This window comes from Mustela erminea, chromosome 17 (genome assembly GCF_009829155.1).
Source record: "Mustela erminea isolate mMusErm1 chromosome 17, mMusErm1.Pri, whole genome shotgun sequence".
Classification (NCBI taxonomy): domain Eukaryota; kingdom Metazoa; phylum Chordata; class Mammalia; order Carnivora; family Mustelidae; genus Mustela; species Mustela erminea.
The window spans coordinates 16,399,208-16,422,018 of NC_045630.1; the positions used below are offsets into that span (position 1 = coordinate 16,399,208).

Here is a 22,811-nt window from a genome sequence, read left to right on the forward strand (position 1 = left end):
AAAAAGTCAACTATGTCTCCTATTCCATGGAATGGCTTTATGAAGAGGTCCTGTAGTGTGCTGTACTATAGTTCCCCAGTGTGTTTCCCAGGACCCAGGGAGTGACTCCAAAATGTGCTGCATGTGCTCTGCTGTTGTGTTTGGCCACTTTATCTTTCAGGCCAGTTGTCTGCAGAGGCTCTCCTTGCCTATTGTGGGCAATGTTTGGTCCTTGGCCCAAATGTGGTATTAAATAGGCGTGCTCTGGTCTGCTTGTGAAATGACACCTGTCACCACTACCACCAGAACCAAGGTTCTGCAAATCTCCCAGTCAGGAGACATGGTACAGATGGGTTTGGGCTGGTCTCCTAGGGGAGGGGCCCTGCCATGCTGGGACCAAGGCAAGTCTTACTGGGAAGAGCAACTCCATCAAAGCACAAGGCAGGGTTTGCTATAAGCAAGTTAGGTAGCAAGTGTTGGCCCTGTACTGGTTCCCACAGTACTGCTTATGCTGTGGTGCGTGGGAGGGAAACGGCACCTGCCAGCTCCCTGTTCCTGAAGGGATCGCTCTGTGAACTCTGATTTTCTGGTACACACTCAGAGATAAGCAAAAAACTTTCCCACTATGTGCCACAGATGCTCTTTAGATCATTGTATCTACACGATATGTTTGCAGGATGTTTGTCCTGCCTTCTCTCCAAGGGCAGTCTCAATGCCTATGGGCTCTCCTAAGCCAAGCCCACTGACCTTTAAGGCCAGATGTTAAACCCTGCTGGTTTCGAGAGTTTATGAAATTCAGCCCCTGTTGAAGCCCTTTCTAAGCCAATAGCTATGCAGATTCGTTTTCCCCATGCGCTCTCCTGTGTGCTAATCTGTATCTCATCTCTCTCTACAATCATGGCTTCCTCCCCCATTACAGCAGCCACATTCTGTTTCTCTCCCAAAATGAGTCTCTGTACTTCCTATCTTCTTGGATGTGGCCTCTTTCCTGCCTTTAGTTGTTGAGTTTGTTGTGACAGTCCTCAGGTCAGTTCTGGGTATTTAGGATATAGTTGTCTAGTTGTATTAGTGGCAGGAAGTGTGCCTAGGGTCCTTGTACTCTGCCACCATCTCCCCAACATTTGCCAACACTTTTTATATCTTAAATTTACATGTTGTTCTATATCAACTGACCTAAAAAAATCAGAGTGGGGAAGAGATAAAATGGGGTTTGAGGTGGGTCCCAAATCCAATAACTAGTGTCCATGTGAGAAAAAGGAAAGGAAGATTTGGATACAGACATGCCGGGAAGAAGGCCATGTAGACAGAGGCAGAAACTGGAGTTACGCTGACACAAGTCAAAGAATACCCGGGGCCACCAGAAGCTGGTAGCAGCAAGAGAGGATTCTACCCTACAGCCTTCAATGAGAACAAGGCTTTGCTAACACTTGATTTTGGACCTTGAGCCTCCAGAACTGTGAGAGAATAAATTTCTGTGTTTTATACTACAAAGTACCAGTCTGTGATATTTTGCTATGGCAATTCTAGGAAACTATAACATTTTGTGACAAAAAGTAAGAAACGGCTCAAAGATTGATGGGGACATATCAAAAGAAGACAAGAGCCATCTTGAAGGAGCTCCCAGTGACCAAATAATGATAGTAATGGACTGTAGCCCATTGAATAAAACAGAAATCTGTGAGTATATACAGTACAGATACACGGATGGGAGAAGCAATCAGCCATGGACCCTGAGCATCTCTACGCATTCTCCTTGGGTATGTCCGGCTCTGACTACTCTCTATCTGGGCCATTTCTCAGGGTTGTGTGTACAGCAAGCACCTCAGGGATGAGGGATATTTTCCCAAACCCTGACAAAGAGCAAGCTTGCTTCCATGTGTTATGAAAGTGGTGAATCTCCAAAGCTCCTTCGCTGTAACACAACCCACTGCATATGCAGGAATCCATCCAGGCCCACCTGCATCATCCCTCTGGGACTTGGGGGATTCGAGAAACCAATGCAAATCAAATAAATCTCATGCAGTTTGGCATACCGTGAATAATAAAGGCCTTTGGCCCAGATCCAGGAGCAAACCTCTGCCAGTATCTAAGAAACAGTAACAGACTAACTTATTAGCTTACAAGTAGGGTACAATCCCAGATCTTTCATAGTTCTTGACAATGAATAAATAAATAAATAAACAGGGGAGATGGGAAAGCCCATGTTTATAGAATAATGCCAAATAATAAATGTAGAAGAATTGATGGGAGTTGGAAAATCATTAATAGATATTAAAACTAGTGGGTAGGGGCACCTGGGTGGCTCATTCAGTTAAGTGGTGAAATTCAGCTTGGGGTCATGATCCTGAGGTCCTGGGATTAACCCTACATCAGGCTCCCTGGTCAGCGGACAGCCTGCCTCTCCTCCCTCTGCCTGCCGCTCTGCCTACTTGTGCTCTCTATCCCTCTGTCAAATAAATAAATAAAATCTTAAAAACAAAACTAGTCAATAAAATTTGATGAGGAAAAGGATATTTACATAGTCTCAAAGTATCTCCTCACAAATTACTAATTACAAAGGGAAAAACAGAAATTTTACAGTAGAGAAATCTGGCAGACACCACATTAAGAAAGTGATCAAAGTTAACATAATCAACACTGGGACAAAAAGAACATCATGTATCTCCTGGTATAACGCACTGAGAAGGACATAATCCTGTGGTATTTCTCCTAATAATGTATAATCTGAATCTAATTATGAGGAAACATCAGAACAGCCCAAACTGGGACATTCTACAAAAGAGCTGGCCTATATTCTTCAAACCTATCATAGTATAGAAAGAAAAACAAAGGCTAAGCAACTGTTCCAGACTAAAGGAGGCTGAAGAAACAACTAAATACAGTGCATGATCCTGGACTGGATGATAGATCAGAATGTTTCAAAGAACTATGAAGATTTTTTAAATAAATGATAAATTTGAATATGGATCATAGATTCAAGAATATTGAATCAATATTAAAATTTCTGATTTTAAGAAAAAAGAACTATTGTACACTGTTGGTTAGAATATAAATTGGTACAGCCATTATAGGAAACAGCATGGAGGTTCTTCAAAAAAATTAAAAATGGGGGGGTTCTTGGGAGGCTTAGTCAGTTAAGTGTCTGAATTTGGCTCAGGTCATGATCTCAGGATCCTGGGATCCAGCCCTGCATCAGGCTCCACACTCAGCAGGAAGTCAGCTTCTCCCTCTCTTTCTGCCCCATCCCCCGGACATGGGCACACACCCGTGTGTGTACTCTCTTTCTCTCAAATAAATAAATAAATAAAATCTTCCAAAAAAATTAAAAATTAGAACTCTCATGTGATCCAGTAATGCCAGTTTTGGGTATATATCTAAAGGAAATGAAATCAGGATCTTAAAGAGATATCTGCACTCCCATGTTCACAGCAGCATTATTCACAATAACTAAGATATGGAAATAATCTAAGTGTTTACCTAAGGATGAATGGATAAAAAAGATGTGGTATGTGTATGTCTGTGTGTGTGTACACACACAGACATACACATACATACATACACACACAATGGAATATTATTCAGCCATGAGAAAGAAGCAAATCCTGACAACACAGATGAACCTGGAGGACATTATGCTAAGTGAAATAAACCAGACAAGTATTCTATGATCTCACTTTGATGTAGAATTTAATGAAATTAAAAAGTCAAACTCACAGCAGCAGCAAATAGAGTAGGTGATTACTAGGGGCTGGTGGGGAATGGGAGATAGGGAGATGTTAGTCAAAGGGTATAAAATTGCAATTATGCAGGATAAATAAATCTAGAGATCTAATATACAGGCATGATAGGGGCGTCTGACTTGCTCAGTTGGTAGAGCACGTGATTCTTGATCTCCAGGTCATAAGTTCAAGCTCCACACTGGGCATGGAGTTTACTTTAAAAAAAAATTCTTAAAAATTAAAAAAAAAAAAAAAATAGGGGTGCCTGGATGGCTAGGTGGGTTGAAGCCTCTGCCTTCGGTTTGGTTCATGATCCCAGGGTCCTGGGATCGAGCCCCACATCAGGCTCTCTGCTCAGTGGGGAGCCTGCTTCCTCCTCTCTCTCTCTGTCTGCCTCTCATCTCTGTCTGTCAAATAAATAAATAAAATAAAATAAAAAATATACAGGCATGATGACTATAATAAATAATGCTGTACTGAATACTGAAAATATGCTGAGAGAGTAAATCAGGTAATCTCATCACAAAAAAAAAGATAACTATATGAGAAGAAGGTATATTAGTTAGTTTGACTATAGTTACCATTTCACTATATGTACATCTAATCACAGTGTATACCTTAAATATATACAACTGATGTGTGTGTGTATACAGAATGCCCTGCAGGAACTCTGAGCCCAGAGGGTCTTAAAAAAAAAAGAGAAAAGAAATTTCAAAAGAACTCATGACACCAAAAAAAGTCCAAATTTTTATAATGATGGTAGAATAACAAAGTCTTTGTTCTAAGAAATAATGAAGTACTTAGTGATTAGGGGACACAATATCTGTGACTTATCTAAAATAGTCTGCAACTTATGTAAAATGGTTCAGAAAAAATTTGAGTGTGCATATAAATAGGGAGAATGCTAAAGCAAATATAGACAACTGGTATAACTAGGGGCAATTGGGTGGCTCAGTCGGTTGAGCGGCTGCCTTCAGTTCAGGTCATGATTTCTGGGTCCTGGGATCGAGCCCCCACATGGGGCTCCCTGCTCAGTGAGGAGCCTGCTTCTCCCTTTCCCCACCCACCTGCCTCCTGCCCCCCACTGGTACTCTCTCTTACTCTTCTCTCAAATAAATAAAACCTTTAAAAAAATAAAAATAAAAATAAACGATTGGTATATCTTAAATAAAGACTATCCAGAAGTTCCTTGCACTATTTCTGAAACTTGAAAAAAATTATATCATGTATAATTAGTTAATGTACCATTATTATTAATACATTATATAATATATATATTACATTATTATATTAATACATCAGTTAATATACGTATTTAATTCATAATTACTTATTAAATGTTATTTATTATTTGAAATCTGCTAAGAGAGTAGATACCAAGGGTTCTCAGCTCCAGTAAAAAATGGTAACCATGAGGGGTGCCTGGGTGGCTCAGTGGGTTAAGCCTCTGCCTTCAGCTCAGGTCATGATCTCAGAGTCCTGGGATCGAGCCTCGCATCACGCTCTCTGCTCAGCGGGGAGCCTGCTTCCTCCTCTCTCTGCCTCCCTCTCTGCCTACTTGTGATCTCTGTCTGTCAAATAAATAAATAAAATCTTTAAAAAAAAAATGGTAACCATGAAAGGTAATGAAAATGTTCATAAGTTTGACTGTGAGAATCATTTCACAATGTATACATGTATCAAAGAGTAAAACATCATGCTGTACATCTTACATGGATACAATTTTTATTTGTCAAAAATCATGAAAATAAGTTATACCAAAATAAAAACTTAACCCCTCTCCCTGGCAAAAAAAAACAAATAAGGCAAAAGAATTGCCTTGATTAGATACTGGACAGCACATTCTTGAAATAAGATGAAACATAAGAGAAAACACAGACAAGGGTTTACATTTTAAGTTATTGTTCATTTTACACTTCACTTCATACTCCATGGAGCTTTGATTAAAACAGTAACTACATTTACTTGAATTTTTCATACACATACACACCCATAAGTTTAGATGGATGCTATACATATGTTTTATACATATATAGATGTATATGTGTGTAAATACATGTAAATATAAAATGCCAGATATAGAAAAGAAAAACAGAGATTAAGAGTGGGGCTCTGAACTCCTATACAGGCAAGTCTAAATCCCAGTACCATCACTGATAAGCTGGCTAATCTTGGGCAAGACAATAAACCGCTCTGTGCCTGAATCTCCTCATTTTTAAAATGCAGACAATAGGGGCACCTGAGTGGCTCAGCTCGTTAAGCATCTGCCCTCAGCTCAGGTCATGATCTCGGGGTCCTGGGAGGAAGCCCGCATCAGGCTTCCTGATCAGCTAAGAGTCTGCTTCTCCCTCTGCCCTTCCCCCTTTCCTTCCCCCTCCTCGTGCTCTCTTTCTTTTCAATAAATAATTCTAAAAAAAAAATTTTTTTTTTAAAAGATTCCCTTTAAAATGTAGACAATAATAGTTTCTAATCTAAGATTCTTATGGGGGCCCTTGGGTAGCACAGTCGGTAGGGCATGCAACTCTTGATTTTGGGGTCATGAGTTTGAGCCCCACACTGGGTTTAGAGACTACTTAAAAATAAAAAAAAAATCTTAAAATTCTTTGAAGATTTCAAAGGACAACACATGTAAAGACCTTAGCACATTCAGCAATGAGAGTTATTATTATTTCACTGGTTTCCGAAACTAGTACCAAAAGAAAATGATTCTCTACCTAAAAGATAATTAACGAAATACCAAATGTCTTGAGATTGCAGTTACAAACTACTTCATACCAGTCAGAAAGAAAGGGGAAAAAAAGCCGAGTCAAAGGGGACCAGACCAGAATGTTTAAATTAAAATTTAAACAAAAACAAAAAATTAAACATAATAAAAAATTAAAAATTTAAACAAAACATAAAATTCCTCTTTACAACTAGATTACAGATGTCAAAACATTTTGAGAACAATGTATTAAGAATGATCTTCGATTTTTTTTTTAAGAGAAAGAAAGAGAGCATGTGCAGGACACAGGGGTTGGGGGAAAGCAGAGGGAGAGAGAATCTTAAGCAGACTCCACATCTAGTACGGAGTCCCACAGGGGGCTGATCCCACAACCCTGAGAAAATTATCTTTATTTGAAAGTTCCTTTGATTCTGCTTAGTTTACTCAAATTTATATTCAATAGGTGAGATTTACAGGGTTTTTTTTTTAAACTATTTCTTTTAAAAGCATCCTTACCACCTGTTTAAATTTCTAAAAGGGAGAACTACTTGACCACATGGACTCTGCAACCATTTGTAAGAGTTCCAGTTAACAGGGGCACTTGGGTTTCTCAGTCAGTTGAGCATCCACTCTTGGTTTCAGCTCAGGTCATGATCTCATGTGTCGGTTGTGAGATCGAGCCCAAAATTGGGCTCCAGGCTTGACGAGGAGTCTGTTTGAAGATTCTCTCCCTCTGCCCCTCCCCTCCTCCTACATACGCACACACAAGTACACACACACACACACACATTCTCTCTCTCTTTCTCTCTCTCTCTCTAGGAAAAATAAATCTTAAAAAAAAAAAAAAGAATGGTGGTTAACGGAATTTTATTTAGTAATTAAGATACTGAAGGAGAATAATAAATTATGTCATTTATCAGAACTTATAAACTCAAATGCCTACATAGGCCAGGCATCAGAAACAATCACGTAAAATCAATAAGGAAGAACTAAGACCCACAGAGACTGAAGAGCAAAGTACTCACCAAAACGCATTCAAACTCAAGTTTTGTTTGGTTTTTTAAACATTGTGGCATATGTGTTCAGGCTGTTTTCACCACTTAATTTCAGATACAAAGTCCTTAGGACCTTTATGATACACATTTGTATGCAACCTTGATGTCTCATAAAAGATACTAACAAAATGGATTATTTCTGAAAATATTCATGCACATCAAAAACATCACGAAATGTTTCAATGACTTCAGAAAGGCAGTTTTATCTTTAAAGATATCCTAAATGGGTTACCTCTCCCTCTTTGTGCTCACAATTCAGATACACTTTCATACGTCATAATACATAATCTTTAAGGTACCTTACAACTCTGACATTTTACAATACCACGATTATTAAACAAAATTCCTTCCAGCTGGTGAAACATGCGTACCTATGAAATAATTTAATTACTACCAAAACATCTGAAAATTGCTATATTCATTCATCCCTGAAATGTTTGGCCTAAATATTTTTAATGAAAATTAATACTTAATTTGCATTTTTGACATGGTACTGATACTTTATCCCATTTAAATACCTGTCACCAATGTTTTAAAAAAGTTTTTTGAAATAAAATACCAATCCCACCTTTAATAAAGTCTTTTAGATGTTCTCCAGTAAGTATACTAGGAAAAGAAGGTACATTTAAGTGAACAATACCCAGTATCTCCAAGGTCCAAAGTAATCTCTCTTTTCCACTGGATTCCCTAGCACTTGCATCACCATTTTATATTATAATCATGTTTTGTATATTTTATCTTCTCTAATATGCTTTAAATTATGTAATGGCAGAAAGCCTATCTTTATATTTTATCCGCATCAAAAAGCATTTAGTACTTGTACAGAAGTGCTCATTAAAAAAAAAAAAAATCCAAGAGAAACCTACCATTTCTCAAGAAAATGACGATCTCAAGTTAAGCTCTTTCAAATTCTGAAATGAACTGTTTTTTTTACAAAATTCAGAGAAGTTCTCAATATCTGTAGCTGGCTAATATTTAAGCAATATTTAAGCAAATTTTGAGGTAGATAAATACTACAATAACTCTCCCTCTCCCTCAGCCCCTCCCCACTCTCCACCCCGCCATGCTATCTTTCTCCTCAAATAAATAAAATCTTAAAAAAAAAAAAAAAAAGATACTTAAGCTTAGGCTTAGTTTTAAGCCTTTATTTGAGAGGAAGATGCTATGTTTTTGGAAAATATTATTTACCAATCATCAAATCTTACCTGAGGATTCCAACCTGGATCTAATTTCTTAACTACTGCAATATACTCCCGCATTGCTTGACTGGGGCTTGAATCACCAAGTGCTTTCCATGCTTCCCTACAGCAAAGAATATCCAAAATGACGTATCATTATCTATGGAAGTAACACAAATGGCACATTCCTTTTTAGTATTAAAAACTGGCATGCAAATGTCCACAATAGCCAAACTATGGAAAGAACCTAGATGTCAATCAACAGATGAATGGATAAAGAAGATGTGAGATATATGTATGTATATATATATATATACATACATACATACACAACAGAATACTACGCAGCCATCAAAAGAAATAAAATCTTGCCATTTGTGACAACGTGGATGGAACTAGAAGGTATTATGCTGAGCAAAATAAATCAATCAGAGAAAGACAATTACCATATGATCTCCCTGATACAAAGAAGTTGAGAGGCAACGTGGGGGGTTTGGGGAGGTAGGAAAGGAATAAATGAAACAAGATGGGATCGGGAGGGAGATAAACCGTAAGAGACTCTTAATCTCACAAAACAAACTGAGGGTTGCCGGGGGTGAGAGGGTAGAGAGAGGGTGGTGGCGTTATGGACACTGGGGAAGGTATGTGCTATGGTGAATGCTGTGAAGTGTGTAAACCTGGCGATTCACAGACCTGTACCCCTGGGACTAATAGTACATTATATGTTATTAAAAAAATTGAAAAATCCAAAAAGCAAAAACTGGCATGCACATTTTAAGGATGTGAGATATAGACAGAAGAAGCCATAGATGAGTAGCTCTCTTTTTGCATTCACAATGGTCTATACCAACACACATTACACTCCACGACCTAAGGAGACTTTTTAGACATTTTTTTCCCTAATCACCCTCCCCCATGAAATTTTATAACACAGATATGTTGCATATTGAATGAATTTTAGAAGACCACAAACAACTGTAATATCCAAGATTTTATAACTCCCCCAAACCCACCTTTCATCCCTACTGATCTACAGACCAATAAAAGTAGTTTCCACCTTATACAGCATTTTGGTAACATGGGAACTAATCACACAAATCAATATCCCTTGGGAAAATACTTTGAACTTCGAATTTAAGCTGGGAGAAATATACCTTCCCCTCTTGTTGTTCTCTCAAGTCCCACACAGGGACTTCAAAAAGTGAGGGGTGTTAAGGACAGAGGTAAGAATTCTAATTAGTAAGAAGGTAGGGACTACTCTGCAGGATAAATATCAAGAGTAATATTTTAGTCCTGTGCCCCTTCTGAGTCATCCTTTTCTTCTTTTTTCTGCAAGCTGCCTAGATAGGCTCCTTCTTGGTCTTGCCCTGCCAATTCTTTCTACTTTCACCCAGGAAGTAGATCCACTGATTCACTGTAAAATATAATTCAGTGCCAAGGTTTTTCACTACCTTCCTGCTCCCACAATGAATATAACATCTTTTTGAAATTTTCCAAGTTTATTTTTACTGATCCTCTTGAGAGTTACCTGTGTACATCCTAACATCTACACCTAAATATATCAGCATATATCAAATGGGAAATTTAACACCAATATTATTATATAAACATAGATGACCTTCATGTTTCCCTGATTTCCCACTAATGTCCTTTGTAGATTTCTTCTCCCAGACCAGGAGCCAATCAAGATTCACACACAGCGTTGAGTTTTGTGTATCTTTAGCCTTTTTTGTCTTCCACGATACTGATATTTTTTTAAGAGTCCACACCAGTTTTATAAGATATCTCTCAATTTGGATTTGTCTGACTGTTTCCTCACCTACACGGTGTTCCTCCCCGAAAATGAATAATCATGATTAGAGTCAGGTTAAAGGTTTTGGCAAAAGCAATATACAAGTGAGGAAAAAAAAAAAAAGCAATATACAAGTGAGAAGTCCTTCACAATGTATCCCATTGGCAGCACAGGACATCACTTTGTCCCACCCATCACCAAAGATAAGATTAAGGACTTGGTAGAAGCAGTTTCTTCTGTCATCTTCCCTGTAATTAAAAAGTCAACTGAGGGTCAGATTGTGTATATGCTCCTCAGTAGTTTTTCATCTAATGGTTGTAGCATCCCCTGATGATTCCTGAATCATTCCTGAATTATTATATATTATATATTATATATATATTATATATTCCTGAATTATTATAGTGGTTGTAAAATCAAAACTTCAAAATTGCTAAGAAACAATGTTAAAACAGGCAAGCATAGTGGAAAAAGTAATGCTGAAGTTATGAAATTTCAGAAATTAAAACAAAACAAAACACAATAAAAGTTGCATCAGGTGTTCTCCACAACAGTAATAAAGTGTCAGAGACCTATTGGTTATCATCAGCAGAGAGCTCTGCCAGAACGGAACTCAAAGCACTGCTTCCTTCACCGAGAAGGTCCTACACACAAAAAAAGTCGGCTGAACTAAACATGGGCTTAATGACGTAACTGATTTACACTCAAGTTCAAGCTGTGCATCTCTTTTGCAGCTGGGTGGCAAACAGTTTGTAGACAGGCAACTTGTCAGGGGACTGCACCTTGAGTAGCACTGTTTTAGAATGTAAAGTTAGAATCCATTTTTGGCGCTCTTCTCTTCAACCATATTTCATTTTTTTTTAAACCCCACCCTTTATACTTTTAATTCAGGGTTGATGCTTGCAAAGTTCTTCCTCCTATAACTAAGGGTCTCTGTTATATGCATTTTCTTTTTTTCACTTAGGGTAAGAGTAAATAAGACCTCATATGATGACGAACCTCTGAATTCGGAGTAAAAAAACTGGGAAGGGGATAATCTTTTTATGGATTCAGGAAAGAAGCAGGACTCAGAATCTCCCCCCTCCCACCTTTCTTCCCAAGCAGTTATTATAAGCACTTCACTGTGGTGTGGGTGGGGCAAGGTACCGAAGAGCACAAGAAATAAGAAGATAAAATTGGGGCAGGGGAGAAGAATAATACTGGGTGGCTCAGTGGGTTAAGCCTCTGCCTTTGGCTCAGGTCATGATCTCAGGGTCCTGGGATCAAGCCCTGCATCAGGATCTCAGCTCGGCGGGGAGCCTGCTTCCCCCTCTCTCTCTGCCTGCCTCTCTGCCTACTTGTGATCTCTCTCTGTCAAGTAAATAAATAAAATCTTAAAATATATATACACCCACACATACGTACATATATGTATACACACAGAGACACAAAGAATAGTAACGGGATTGATCCTGTTCTTCTCTCTTCCCATCCTCCTATCCTTTCAAAGATTCCTCCGCAGGGCAGAAGTGGTGATCCATTAGGGGCTGAATGACAGGACAGGAAGATCTCAAGCAATAGCTCCTACCATCACTCTCTAAGAAGCTAGTCATATGGAAGGAGTGTATATCTGTCATGAACTATGTGTATACCAACATCATGGCATGAGAATCCTTTAGTAGACTTAGCTGAAAGCGGATTCTTTTAATCTCTCTCCCAACTGCACATTGTTAGCACAGTCTTCAGCAGAGAGATTAATATAAAAATAATTCTTTAATCTGCTCACTACTTTCTAATTCCTAAACACCTAAACCATTTCCCACAACCTCATTAGATTCCAAGAATTTCTTACCATTTTTGCTTTCCTTCAAAATCAAAGAAGCTTGGTTTAGGAGTATTGCAATTTCCAACTTTGACCTAATTGAAGGGAGGGGAAAAAATACATCAAGAACTTATTTTTCAAAGAACTGCCAGAGAAACTTTTTTTTTTTCAAATTTATTATGTATACTCAGTAACTACAGGTTAGAAAATATTTGCATCTATACAGAATAACAAAATTTAACATTCTTTGCAAAAGCAAACAAAAGAACAAACTTTAAATACAAGCTGCTTTGACTTACTGTATAAAATCACTGTTTCTAATTCTGTGATACATAAAAAACTATGAGTGAAAACACTTGCACTCCTAAACTAGCAGGCAAATTATATATAAAAGGCAAATTATAAATATAAATTATGTAATCCTTATTACCAATTATCATATAAAAGAATTTTCAAACATGCAACAAACAAGCTTTAAAGTAGTTTATCAGAATTCATAATATTGTTTATTTAGCCTCATTCTAATTACACTATCAGCATTTTACCTCTCCCAAATTCCAGGAAAATGCATACTCTTAGTAAAGTATCCTATTATGAAACTAATTGACATAAGTATTGATGCTGACAGCCTTGCAAAAAACTTTCAAGGGTTTTTCAACAATATAAATTCTATCTACTCCACAATAATCTTTTCTTGTTTGTCAATACTTATTTGTAACCCTCAAATAACATTTGTAGTGAAGCTATATATTTTCATTGTGAGTAAACATAAATGAAATTCACATAAGTGCAGAATTCACTATACAGCTTCCGATTCCCAATGCCAAAAATAATCTCTTTCTGATAAACTCTCACAGCATTTACTCCTATACCTCTGACAGCACTTTCCACTTTTACCGGGTGTTACAAGGTTTTTTGTAAAGTCTCTTCTTTCTATCAGAACACAGCCTCTAGGAAATCATTCTTAACTCACTCACTGCACCTTATATAGTGCCTATCCTACAGTAGAAATGTTTTTTGAATGTGGAATGAATATGTTAGGCATATGTTCAACCAAATACTTACTTTTCCTAATACCACAATCCAAGCCCCATCTACTTCTCAGAGACCCTCTCACCATCTACTCATTTCATACACTTGAATTTTGCTAAAATCAAACTGATGATCTACTTGCTAACTAGACTGATCTACACACTGCTTTAAGGATTTTCACCCTGAGTTTCACTTCTGTTACCCTCCTCGCCTGAAATGCCCTTTCCTCTTCCTTCAGCTTTTCACACCTTTCAGTCTCACTCAAGGTTCAGACTGTAAAAATCCTTTCAGTCTACAATGATCTCATCCATCTCTGAATTCGTTACAAGTATCATCTCCATCAATTGCTTAGCAATTAATCACATGGCCCTCTGATGAATATTAAAATGTTCACTTATACAGGAGCAGCCCTATTATAAGGGGACCAAGGGAAGAAACAGTGAGAGAGCAGAAATTGCATTTCTTGATCACCATAAACCAAAAGCTTCATATATGCTATGGCAAATGAGCCACACAACAATCCTGTTAGGTCTGCCATTCCAAACTTATTTTACAAATGAGTACAGAGAACCTGAGGAGGGTTGCCTGAGCTCACACATTAGCATATCCCGAAGTAAGAGTCAGGATGTGAATTTAGGACTGTCTGACTCCAAAGCCCAATATTCCTTTTCCATAGCACTGTTTTACATGCCACATTGAATCTAGGCTTCAGTTCTGGCATCTCCAAAACCACTTCAATTACTAGACTGCTAGAAACATGAGAGAAAGGGTGCCTGGGTGGCTGTCAGTTAAGCATCTGCCTTTGGCTCAGGTCATGATCTCAGGGTCCTGGGACTGAGCACCATGTTGGGTTCCCGGCTCATCAGGGAATCTGTTTCTCCCTCTGCCTCTCCCTGCCCCCTTGTGCTCTTGCTCTTTCTCTCTCAAATAAATAAAATCTTTAAAAAAAAGGAAAGGGGCGCCTGGGTGGCTCAGTGGGTTAAAGCATCTGCCCTCAGCTCAGGTCATGATCCCAGGGTTCTGGGATCGAGCTCTGAGTTGAGCTCTCTGCTCTGCGGGGAGCCTGCTTCCTCCCTTCTCTCTCTCTGCCTGCCTCTCTGCCTACTTGTGATCTTTCTCTCTCTGTCAAATAAATAAAATCTTTAAAAAAAATAAAATTAAAAAAATTAAAAAATAATAAAAAGAAAGATGAAACCATGATACATCATAAAAACAGCAGTCATTACTATTTTTGTTTTTTAACCAGACACCAGCCAGTGGCAGAAACAAATACCAATACCTATTCTCCATTTCTCCTACAGTAATGGAAGTCTCAGCGAGACACACGGTCCTCCAGCTAAACTTTATATGTGACTATGCAACTTCCGCCCAGGTTCAGGGGACTGGATATGTGTGAAGGTGGTATAAACATCTTCCTTAAAAAGAAAAGGGGAGCACGTGGGTGGCTTAGTTATGTGTCTGCCTTCAACTCAGGTCATGATCCCAGAGTCCCAGGATCAAACCCCACGTGGGGCTCCCTGCTCAGTGGGGAGTCTACTTCTCCCTCTGCCATTCACCCTGCTTGTGCTCTCTCTTGCTCTCATATTAATAAATAAAATCTTTTTTTTAAAAGGGGGAAGGATTGGGGGACTTGTATTTCCCTTTCCCTGAGCCCTGACTAGCACATGCATGCAGTGATGGTCAGCCATCCCTGGGCACGCAAAGAGGATCCAAAGGGAACAGTTCTCAAACTTTCTGGTCTCATGATCCCTTTACATTCTTAAAAAATGAGGACCCCCAAGGAGCTTTGTTTATGTGGATTATATCTATCAATATGTACCATATTAAAAATTAAAAGACATTTTAAAATATGTATTAACTCATTTAAAAATAATAAACTCGGGCAACCCTCTCAGTCCCCTCCCTCTTCTGGAGCTTTGTACTATCGCTCAATAAAGTTCACTACCGCTCAATAAAAAGTAAAATAAAAACAATAACTCATCAAGTTAATATAAGTAACAATTTTATAAAAATAAATGTATATTCTAAAGCACAAAAAACTTAGTGAGAAAAGTGACATTGTTGTACACTCTCCAGATCTCTTTAATGTCTGCCTTAACAGAAGGCAGTTATATTCTCATATCTACTTCTGTATTCAATCTATTGCAATATGTTGCTTTGGTTGAAGTATATGAAGAAAATGCTCACACAGACGTGCTATTACAAAAGAAAGAGGTATTTTAGTAGCCTTTTCAGATAACTGTGGATAGTCTTCTCTGATACCACAAGTAGCAGTTTAACACTGGATGCAATATGGACTCTGATGTCATATGAGTTTTTCCTACTGCTACACTAAAATCCATTGGTCTGACTTGCAATGTGAATGGCTCTTTTACTCAGACATAATCTGTAACATTCCACACAACATTTGGAAAATAGGGGTCACTGAGTTATGCATTCCTCCCAAATGCTGACACAAGAGCTGAAGTTTACAATCATTAAAATCACCACCAATCTCATCAAAAAAGTTCTTAAATATTAGGCAGCTGTCAGGTTCATGTGACAGACACAGATTTTCCAAACCTCTCATTTTCACTTGAAGGCTCAAATGTGACCACTGGAAACAAGTACTGTCAGCTGTTTCCTTAAAGGAAAGATCTCTTATATAGGCTCACTTCATTCACTTTGAGGAGACCATCTGCCAAATACTCAAATTTGAATAAGCATAGTTAATCTGTGAGTTGTTTTATTAAGGAAAAATGATGTTTCATGAAAAATGTGGATAGCTCAGTTTGCAACTCAAAAATTACACAAGTGCTTGTCCTCAGTAGAGCCAACATAAGTCAGTGTGGATAACGGCCTGGTGTGCACTCCCCATTTCATCACACACAATATTAAAAAGACGTGTACTCAAGAGTTAATATTTAGTAGAAATCAGTAATTTTTACCACTTTATAAAAGATATTTTTAAGTTAAATTGTTTTTTTTTTTTTACTCTGAGTATATGGTGGTGAAATATATGACGACTAGTAGTTTGCTTGCCGCTGTCTGGATTCAGGCTGATGCATCAGCAGTTTTATCAAAGAGAAAAAAGGCAAATACTGTCCCAGTATTATTATGTCTAGTATTATTATTTGATCTTATAGATCTCCTAAGGAAGTCTCAGGGATTCTTAGGGATCTCTAGACCACAGTTTGAGAACTGCTGCCTTTGGGGAATGGCCGAACTACAGGACAGAAAAAGACTGAGCCCCGGGATGATCTCATGAAGCAGAATCACTGGACCGGCCTTAGGTCACCTACCTCCAGACCATTATATGTGATGAAAATAAAAGCTCAGCAGCTGACCCTGTATTCTAACTGACACAGAAGCTTCTGCATTCCCAAATTCAAACAATAGTTCTGGATCAGCAAAGACTGGATAAATACAACTACAGGACTTTAGGACATGATGAGTAATAGTTTCCATATCATAAGCTATAAAGCAGAGTTCTAAAATGTGCCACTTTAACAAAACACTTAAACCCTGTTCTGATATATATATGATATAGCCAACGCCCTTCAAACAGAATGTTTTAGCAAAGGGGGCTAATGGCAAATGCCAGTGAATCATGTGTGGCCAGGTTAAAGTAGGAGAACATATTGAGTATCCTTGCTGTGCTGGTGCTGAAGGCTCCTGTAAAATGAAGCTAACAGGGGTTTGAAATGTTCACTGTCCTAGAGTTTTCACAGGTGTCAAATAGTTATCTTTTGCTGGGAAAGTGTAGGTTAATGCAGAGGACCAAAAAACTGTTCACGGGTGTAATGTTTTTGAAACCTCACTAAAAGATAATTTTGGAGCCATAGGCTTATCGGAGACTGAAAGAGCTATGATGTTAGGTAAATTTAGGGCTCTGCCTAAGAAAAGAAAGTCCACAGCTCACCTTATTTTTATTATCTTCCTGGGGACAACTTTATTTCATTCAGCCTCCAAAATACAGTGCTACTCTGAATACAAAATGTGATTGTTTCATGAGAAATTCTGGTCTACCATGCATCAATTATATTGGAATTTCAACCATATCATCCTATCAAAGATGCTATTTTTTAAAATTTTATTTATGTATTTGACAGAGAGAGAGAGAGAGAGAGCAAGAGAGAGCGCAAGTACAAGCAGGGGGAGCGGCAGAAGGAGAAGGAGAAGTAGGATCCCCACTAAGCAGGAAGCCTAATGCAGGACTCGATCCCAGGACCCTGGGATCATGACTCAAGCTGAAGGCAGATGTTTAATGGACTGAGCCACCCAGGTGCCCCAAAGACGCTATTTTTAACACTATCTCAGAATTCTTCTTCTTCTTTTTTTTTTTTTAAAAAGATTTTATTTATTTGTCAGAGAGAGAGAGGGAGCGAGAGCGAGCACAGGCAGACAGAGTGGCAGGCAGAGACAGAGGGAGAAGCAGGCTCCCTGCCGAGCAAGGAGCCCGATGTGGGACTCGAACCCAGGACGCTGGGCTCATGACCTGAGCTGAAGGCAGCTGCTTAACCAACTGAGCCACCCAGGCGTCCCTCAGAATTCTTCTAAAAATAAAATATTGAGGGGCACATGGGTGGCTCAATGGGTTAAGCCTCTGCCTTCGGCTTCGGTCATGATCTCAGGGTCCTGGGATCGAGCCCCATATCAGGCCCTGTGCTCGGCAGGGAGCCTGTTTCCCCCTCTCTCTGCCTGCCTCTCTGACTGCTTGTGATCTCTGCCAAATGAATAAATAAAATCTTTTTTAAAAAAATAAATAAATAAAATATTGAGGAGGGCCTGGATGGCTCAATCAGTTAAGTATCCAACTCAGTTTCAGCTCAGGTCATGATGGGGGTCAGCGAGACCATGAGATGGAGCCCCGCCTCAGGCTCCACACCGGGCATAGAGCCTGATTAGGATTCTCTCTCACTCAAAAAAAAAAGAAAAAAAAAAAAAAAAAAGAAAAAATTAGAAGAGATTGATAAAAATTGTGTCACAATATCTTATCTAAGTAAGCATAATCTTATTCTGTAACAACAAAGAATTTTATTTCCAGATACAGACTATTTCTAAATACCTTAACGAGTTCTTGAAAGGATGAGGGACATACCCCTTCCAGAATATCTGGATGAAGTGAGGCTTCATGAGACAGAATGGTTACCAGTTGACAGTGACTAGAGTTCACTGATAACTCAGAAATCAGATATTAATAATGATGACACTATTATCAGTAAGTAAAATTATGTCCTCGAAAGAAAAATAATGTTCTCGAGGGAATTTGGGAGACAAACGGTCTAGCGCTGCCCAGAGAATTATTACTCAGACATGTTAAAGGTCCTAGCACAATGTTCAATAAACTCTTGTTAAATAACTGAAAGTTTCATTTTAATGTTATGGGGACAGGATAAATAACCAAAGAGAAAAAAAGATATCCAGAACTTCTGCAAGAAAGAAAATTCCAAGGCCAATTTAGGGGCAGTGTTCATTCAACACTGTAATTTGTACCCTATATATCTATAGCTACGTCTCTCAAGTCACTTTAACCAGTATTCATAACTGAAATTCATCAGTCTTCAAAAGAAGGTTCATCTCTATTCAGTATATTCAGTTGAAGAATACAGAGGGACCCTACAACTTTTTTTTTTTTTTTTAAAGAATTCAGGAGGAGGGGTGCCTGGGTGGCTCAGTGGGTCAAGCATCTGCCTTCAGCTCAGGTAGTGATCCCAGGATCCTGGGATCGAGCCCCGCATCAGGCTCTCTGCTCGGAGGGGAGCCTCTTCCCCCACCCCACCCCCCCGCCTCTCTGCCTACCTGTGATCTCTCTCTGTCAAATAAATAAAATCTTAAAAAAAAAAAGAATACAGGAGGAAACAGATACCAAGAAGCAAAAGAAAGGTTAAAATTTTTTGGTAAAATAAAATGGGCTATTCCCCAGAACATCTTTGTTTCCAGTGTTCCAAAGAGCTGGAGTTTTCCTAAAATGTTATTTAACCCTTGTTAGCAATTTTTCACGTGTTTAAATCTAGACTCCTCAAGAAACTTTCCAAGACTCTCGAAGGCAAATACCGTGATGCTTTTTCTTCTTTCCACTCGCGGCAGGCGTAACACCCAAGTGTTTTGCACAGAAAAGATGTTAGACAATACTGGTATATTAAAATAAAGCAATTATTTCTCCTTCTGGTACCTTCGACTCTTTGAATGATAAATTAAACATGTCTTAAATGACATTACGATTATGAAATTCAGAGCTTTAGAATCAGGAGCTAAAATCTAGTTCCAGTTCTGACTTGATTTGTCTGTATGACCCTAGGAAGTTACCTGCTCTCTTTGGGTTTCCCTTTTCTTTCCAGCCAAGGAAGGGGATTATTTCTGGTGTTTACTAGCTCTAAACAGCATCTTTATAATAGCATCTAACAGTCAGAAGCCCATCCAATCAAAACATAAGTCTAACATATTTAGGATTTTAAAAATACAATGACAAAATTATAATACCTTATTTTGCATTGCATCACCTTTTTATTACGATCATATAATTCTCCCAGATCTCACAATTTTCTTTAACATTACTTCCATATGACCATATTACTTCCATAATTACCTCCATATGACCCTTCAGCAAGACTGAATGAAAAATCCTATTTTATCATCCTCATTTTGTAAAGGTTCTGAAGCTGGTAAAACCGTAAGTGCAAGGTCACTGTGCAAGTCAAAGAAGACATGGAAAGCTGTCATTCGGTGTCCAGCCAAATGTCACTTCCAGAGAGACAACAGGCCCTTTGCATATTCAGGATTTCTAATTCTTAGCAGAGATTACAACACACACACACACACACCACAGGCAAACTTCACTGCATCTAGCCATCACCAAGCACGGTAACTATTCCATTCTGGAGGACACAGAAGGTCTCCTGCCGCTCTCACCGCATCCACCCCTTCCCCAGGATTTTACCTGCTTGTCCTGGCATACAGGTACAGAGCTGCTCCCTGCTGGCCACACTGCACCAGGCCTTGGAGGTGCGCCGCAGCCTTCTAAAGAGCTCTGTCAGACTCCCGGACAGCCTCGTCTCGGACTCTGGAGGGATTCCACATCACCGGAGTCGTCCCCCGAGCTCAGCTCTCCGCCGCTGTCGCCCGTGGTAGCCCCCGCAGGCAGGAATGGCGAGGCCATGCGTCCTCGCTCGGCCCGTCCCTCTTGTGTCCGCTCAGTGCTCCTCGGAGCGAGGGTACCGCCGGCTCCCGGGCCTGGCCCACCAGTCTCGATCGGGAGCCCGACCTCGAGTCGGACCCAAGCTCACTTACTCCGCGCGGCCTCGCGTAACTGTGCCTCCCTCCCACCTCTCTCCGGGGCGCGCAGGGCACCCGCGGCGGCTCGCCCCCGGCCGAGCCGGTCTCCTCCGCCTGCCTCTGGCTAACAGAGCGCTCGGGCCCGACCCAGGTTCCTCCACCCGCGAGGCGGTGGGTCGGGGGTCGGTCCTCGGGGATGCGCAGCCGAGAGATCCGGAAGGGAGAGCGGCTGGCGGCGCTGGGGGCCGGGGCGGGACGGGGAGGGGGCGGTGTGCGCGCGGGGCGGGGCGGAGGCGGCGTGCTCGCGGGGCGGGGCAGGGCGGGGCGGGGCGAGGCGGCGTACGCGCCTGAGCACAGGTCCGAGCACGCGCACGAGGCGAGGCCGGGCGGAAGCTGCGCGGTGGGCGGGCGAGCGTGGGCGGCCGTACGTGGGGCGCCCTCCTCTAGGAGAACTCGCGGGGTAGCTTTACGGAGATGTCGCACGGAGAAACTGTACTCAGTCGTTGGGATGTCCACGAATCGTTTCGCTGGAATTACCAATCCCTAAGTCTGGAACTTGTTCTCGGAATAGGTCTTCGGGGCGGGAAAGGAGGCCGTGGGTTTGGTAGTGTAGCGATAGGAGCGGAGTCGCGGGAAACACCGAGCTGAGGACGAAGGTTCCGCCTGCGCCCCCTCCGCGGATGCTGTGTCCGCGGCGCCCCCAGACTGGCCCCGGATCCCTGCTTGAGAGCTTGGCTTTAACTTGAGAAATGGGTGAACGTTTGGGAGGTGGGGCCTGCACCGCCCGAGCCCTGTGATTGGTCGAGCCGCTTCAGTCCGGGTCTGGCTTTGGGCGCCTGTGGAGCCCCCACGTCCGGGCTGTGCTGGGCGGCCCCCGGGGCCCCCGGCCGTTAGCACGACTCTCCTCTGACAGGGCCGCTGCCACTGTGTGTTGAAGACACAAGTGAGGCCGAAAAGTCTGACACAGTTCTGCCCGAACGGAACTTACACAAAACTACCCGAGAGCTGCGGCGCGATTGTAACCATTAACTTTCACTTAGCGATGATTATGTCCCGCGTGGTGTAGACAAAATACACGGTGTTCATTTAGTACTCAAAGCAGAGTAACGAGCACCATCAGATGGGTGCAAAGAAAGTGTTCTCAGAAGCGGTTCCTGACCCTGTGGGGTTAGACCTGTCTACGGGTGGACAGGGGAGAGAAGAAAGGCGAGAAGGGTCAAAGTTTGGGTCAGGATTCAAGAAACCTTCCTTGAGATTCTAGGATGTCATGGGTCATGGGATGGAGCCCCGAGTTGGTCTCTCGGCTTAGCAGGCTCATCAGGGAGCCTGCGTCCCCCTTCCCCACCATGACCCTGCTTGTGCTTTCTCGCACTATCTCCCTTTCTCTCTCAAATTTTTTTTTAAAAATTATACTTTTCTGTATGTACATTATACTTGGATGAAAGGATTAAAAACAACACACGAAAAAGAAAAACAAGAAGAGCCCCCCGACATTGGGGAGCTGGCCTGGCACTCACAGCTAAGCCATATTATTGTCCCGTTAGAAATAATCTCAGGAAATCCCAACCTCGGACAAGGTCGTTGTAAAACCATGATAAAACAAGACAAGGCAAATCACTTCATGAATTTGTCTAAACACAGACAAAAACAAGATCACTCTGGCCTACAAAATACTAAACACCCTTTCTCTTGGCCAAAATGAATGGTTACTACTTCTTTACAAATTACAGCTTTATTCTCCTATTAGTCTTCTCTCCCTATAGATAAGATTTATTGAGATGCCCAGTCATGGAATTGCTCTGGCTTTCTGACTGCAACCAATTGAAAACAGATCCCTGCTACCTTAGACTCTCCCTCAAGCACCAAGCACCAACCACCAACCGAAGCCCAAATCCTGTAACAGGCCTCTCTGAACGCCTTCTTACTGAGGAAGCCCATAGCTCCATGTGGTATGTATTTTTCCTTGCTGCAACAAGAATTAAATACAACTGAGTTGACTACAGCTGACTTCTTGGAGGTCTCTAGCTGAAGGGGTTATACTTGAGAAGGGTTTGATTTCTCAAGATTCTTCAAAATTCCAAAACTACCAGGATATGGCAACTTTGAGAGAATAAATCTTTACAATGGGTGTTTCCGTTCAAGCATTTCTTGGGTACTGGTAGGGAACTGAATATGTTTTTTCTGAATCTCAAGAAAAAAAAATCAGCCAAGATATCAGGAAGAGAGGAGAAAATATTAGAATGAAAGTATAACATCAGTATTAAGATTAACAACGAATATGGAGAGGTTACTGATTC

At 40.5% G+C, this 22,811-nt stretch overlaps 1 protein-coding gene across 1 annotated transcript; it reads right to left on the reverse strand.

Moving 5' to 3' along the window:
- Nucleotides 1-12,258: 12,258 nt before the first annotated feature.
- Nucleotides 12,259-22,452, reverse strand: LOC116576722 (translation initiation factor IF-2-like). The gene is made up of 4 exons (XM_032319198.1): nucleotides 22,357-22,452; nucleotides 21,109-21,438; nucleotides 20,180-21,057; nucleotides 12,259-12,323 (listed from the first exon to the last, which is right to left on the reverse strand). The coding sequence occupies exons 1-3, from the start codon at nucleotides 22,450-22,452 to the stop codon at nucleotides 20,341-20,343; spliced, it is 1,143 nt and encodes a 380-aa protein (XP_032175089.1). The 3' UTR covers nucleotides 12,259-12,323; nucleotides 20,180-20,340.
- Between the last annotated feature and the right edge of the window lie 359 nt (nucleotides 22,453-22,811).

Coding starts and splice junctions, on each gene's coding strand:
- LOC116576722 (XM_032319198.1), bottom strand. CDS start 22,452: ATGGGCTTCCTCAGTAAGAAGGCGTTCAGAGAGGCCTGTTACAGGATT. Junction 21,439..22,356: donor TGCTTGAGGGAGAGTCTAAG/GTAGCAGGGATC, acceptor TTCAACACACAG/TGGCAGCGGCCCTGTCAGAG. Junction 21,058..21,108: donor GCTACACTACCAAACCCACG/GCCTCCTTTCCC, acceptor TTCCAGACTTAG/GGATTGGTAATTCCAGCGAA.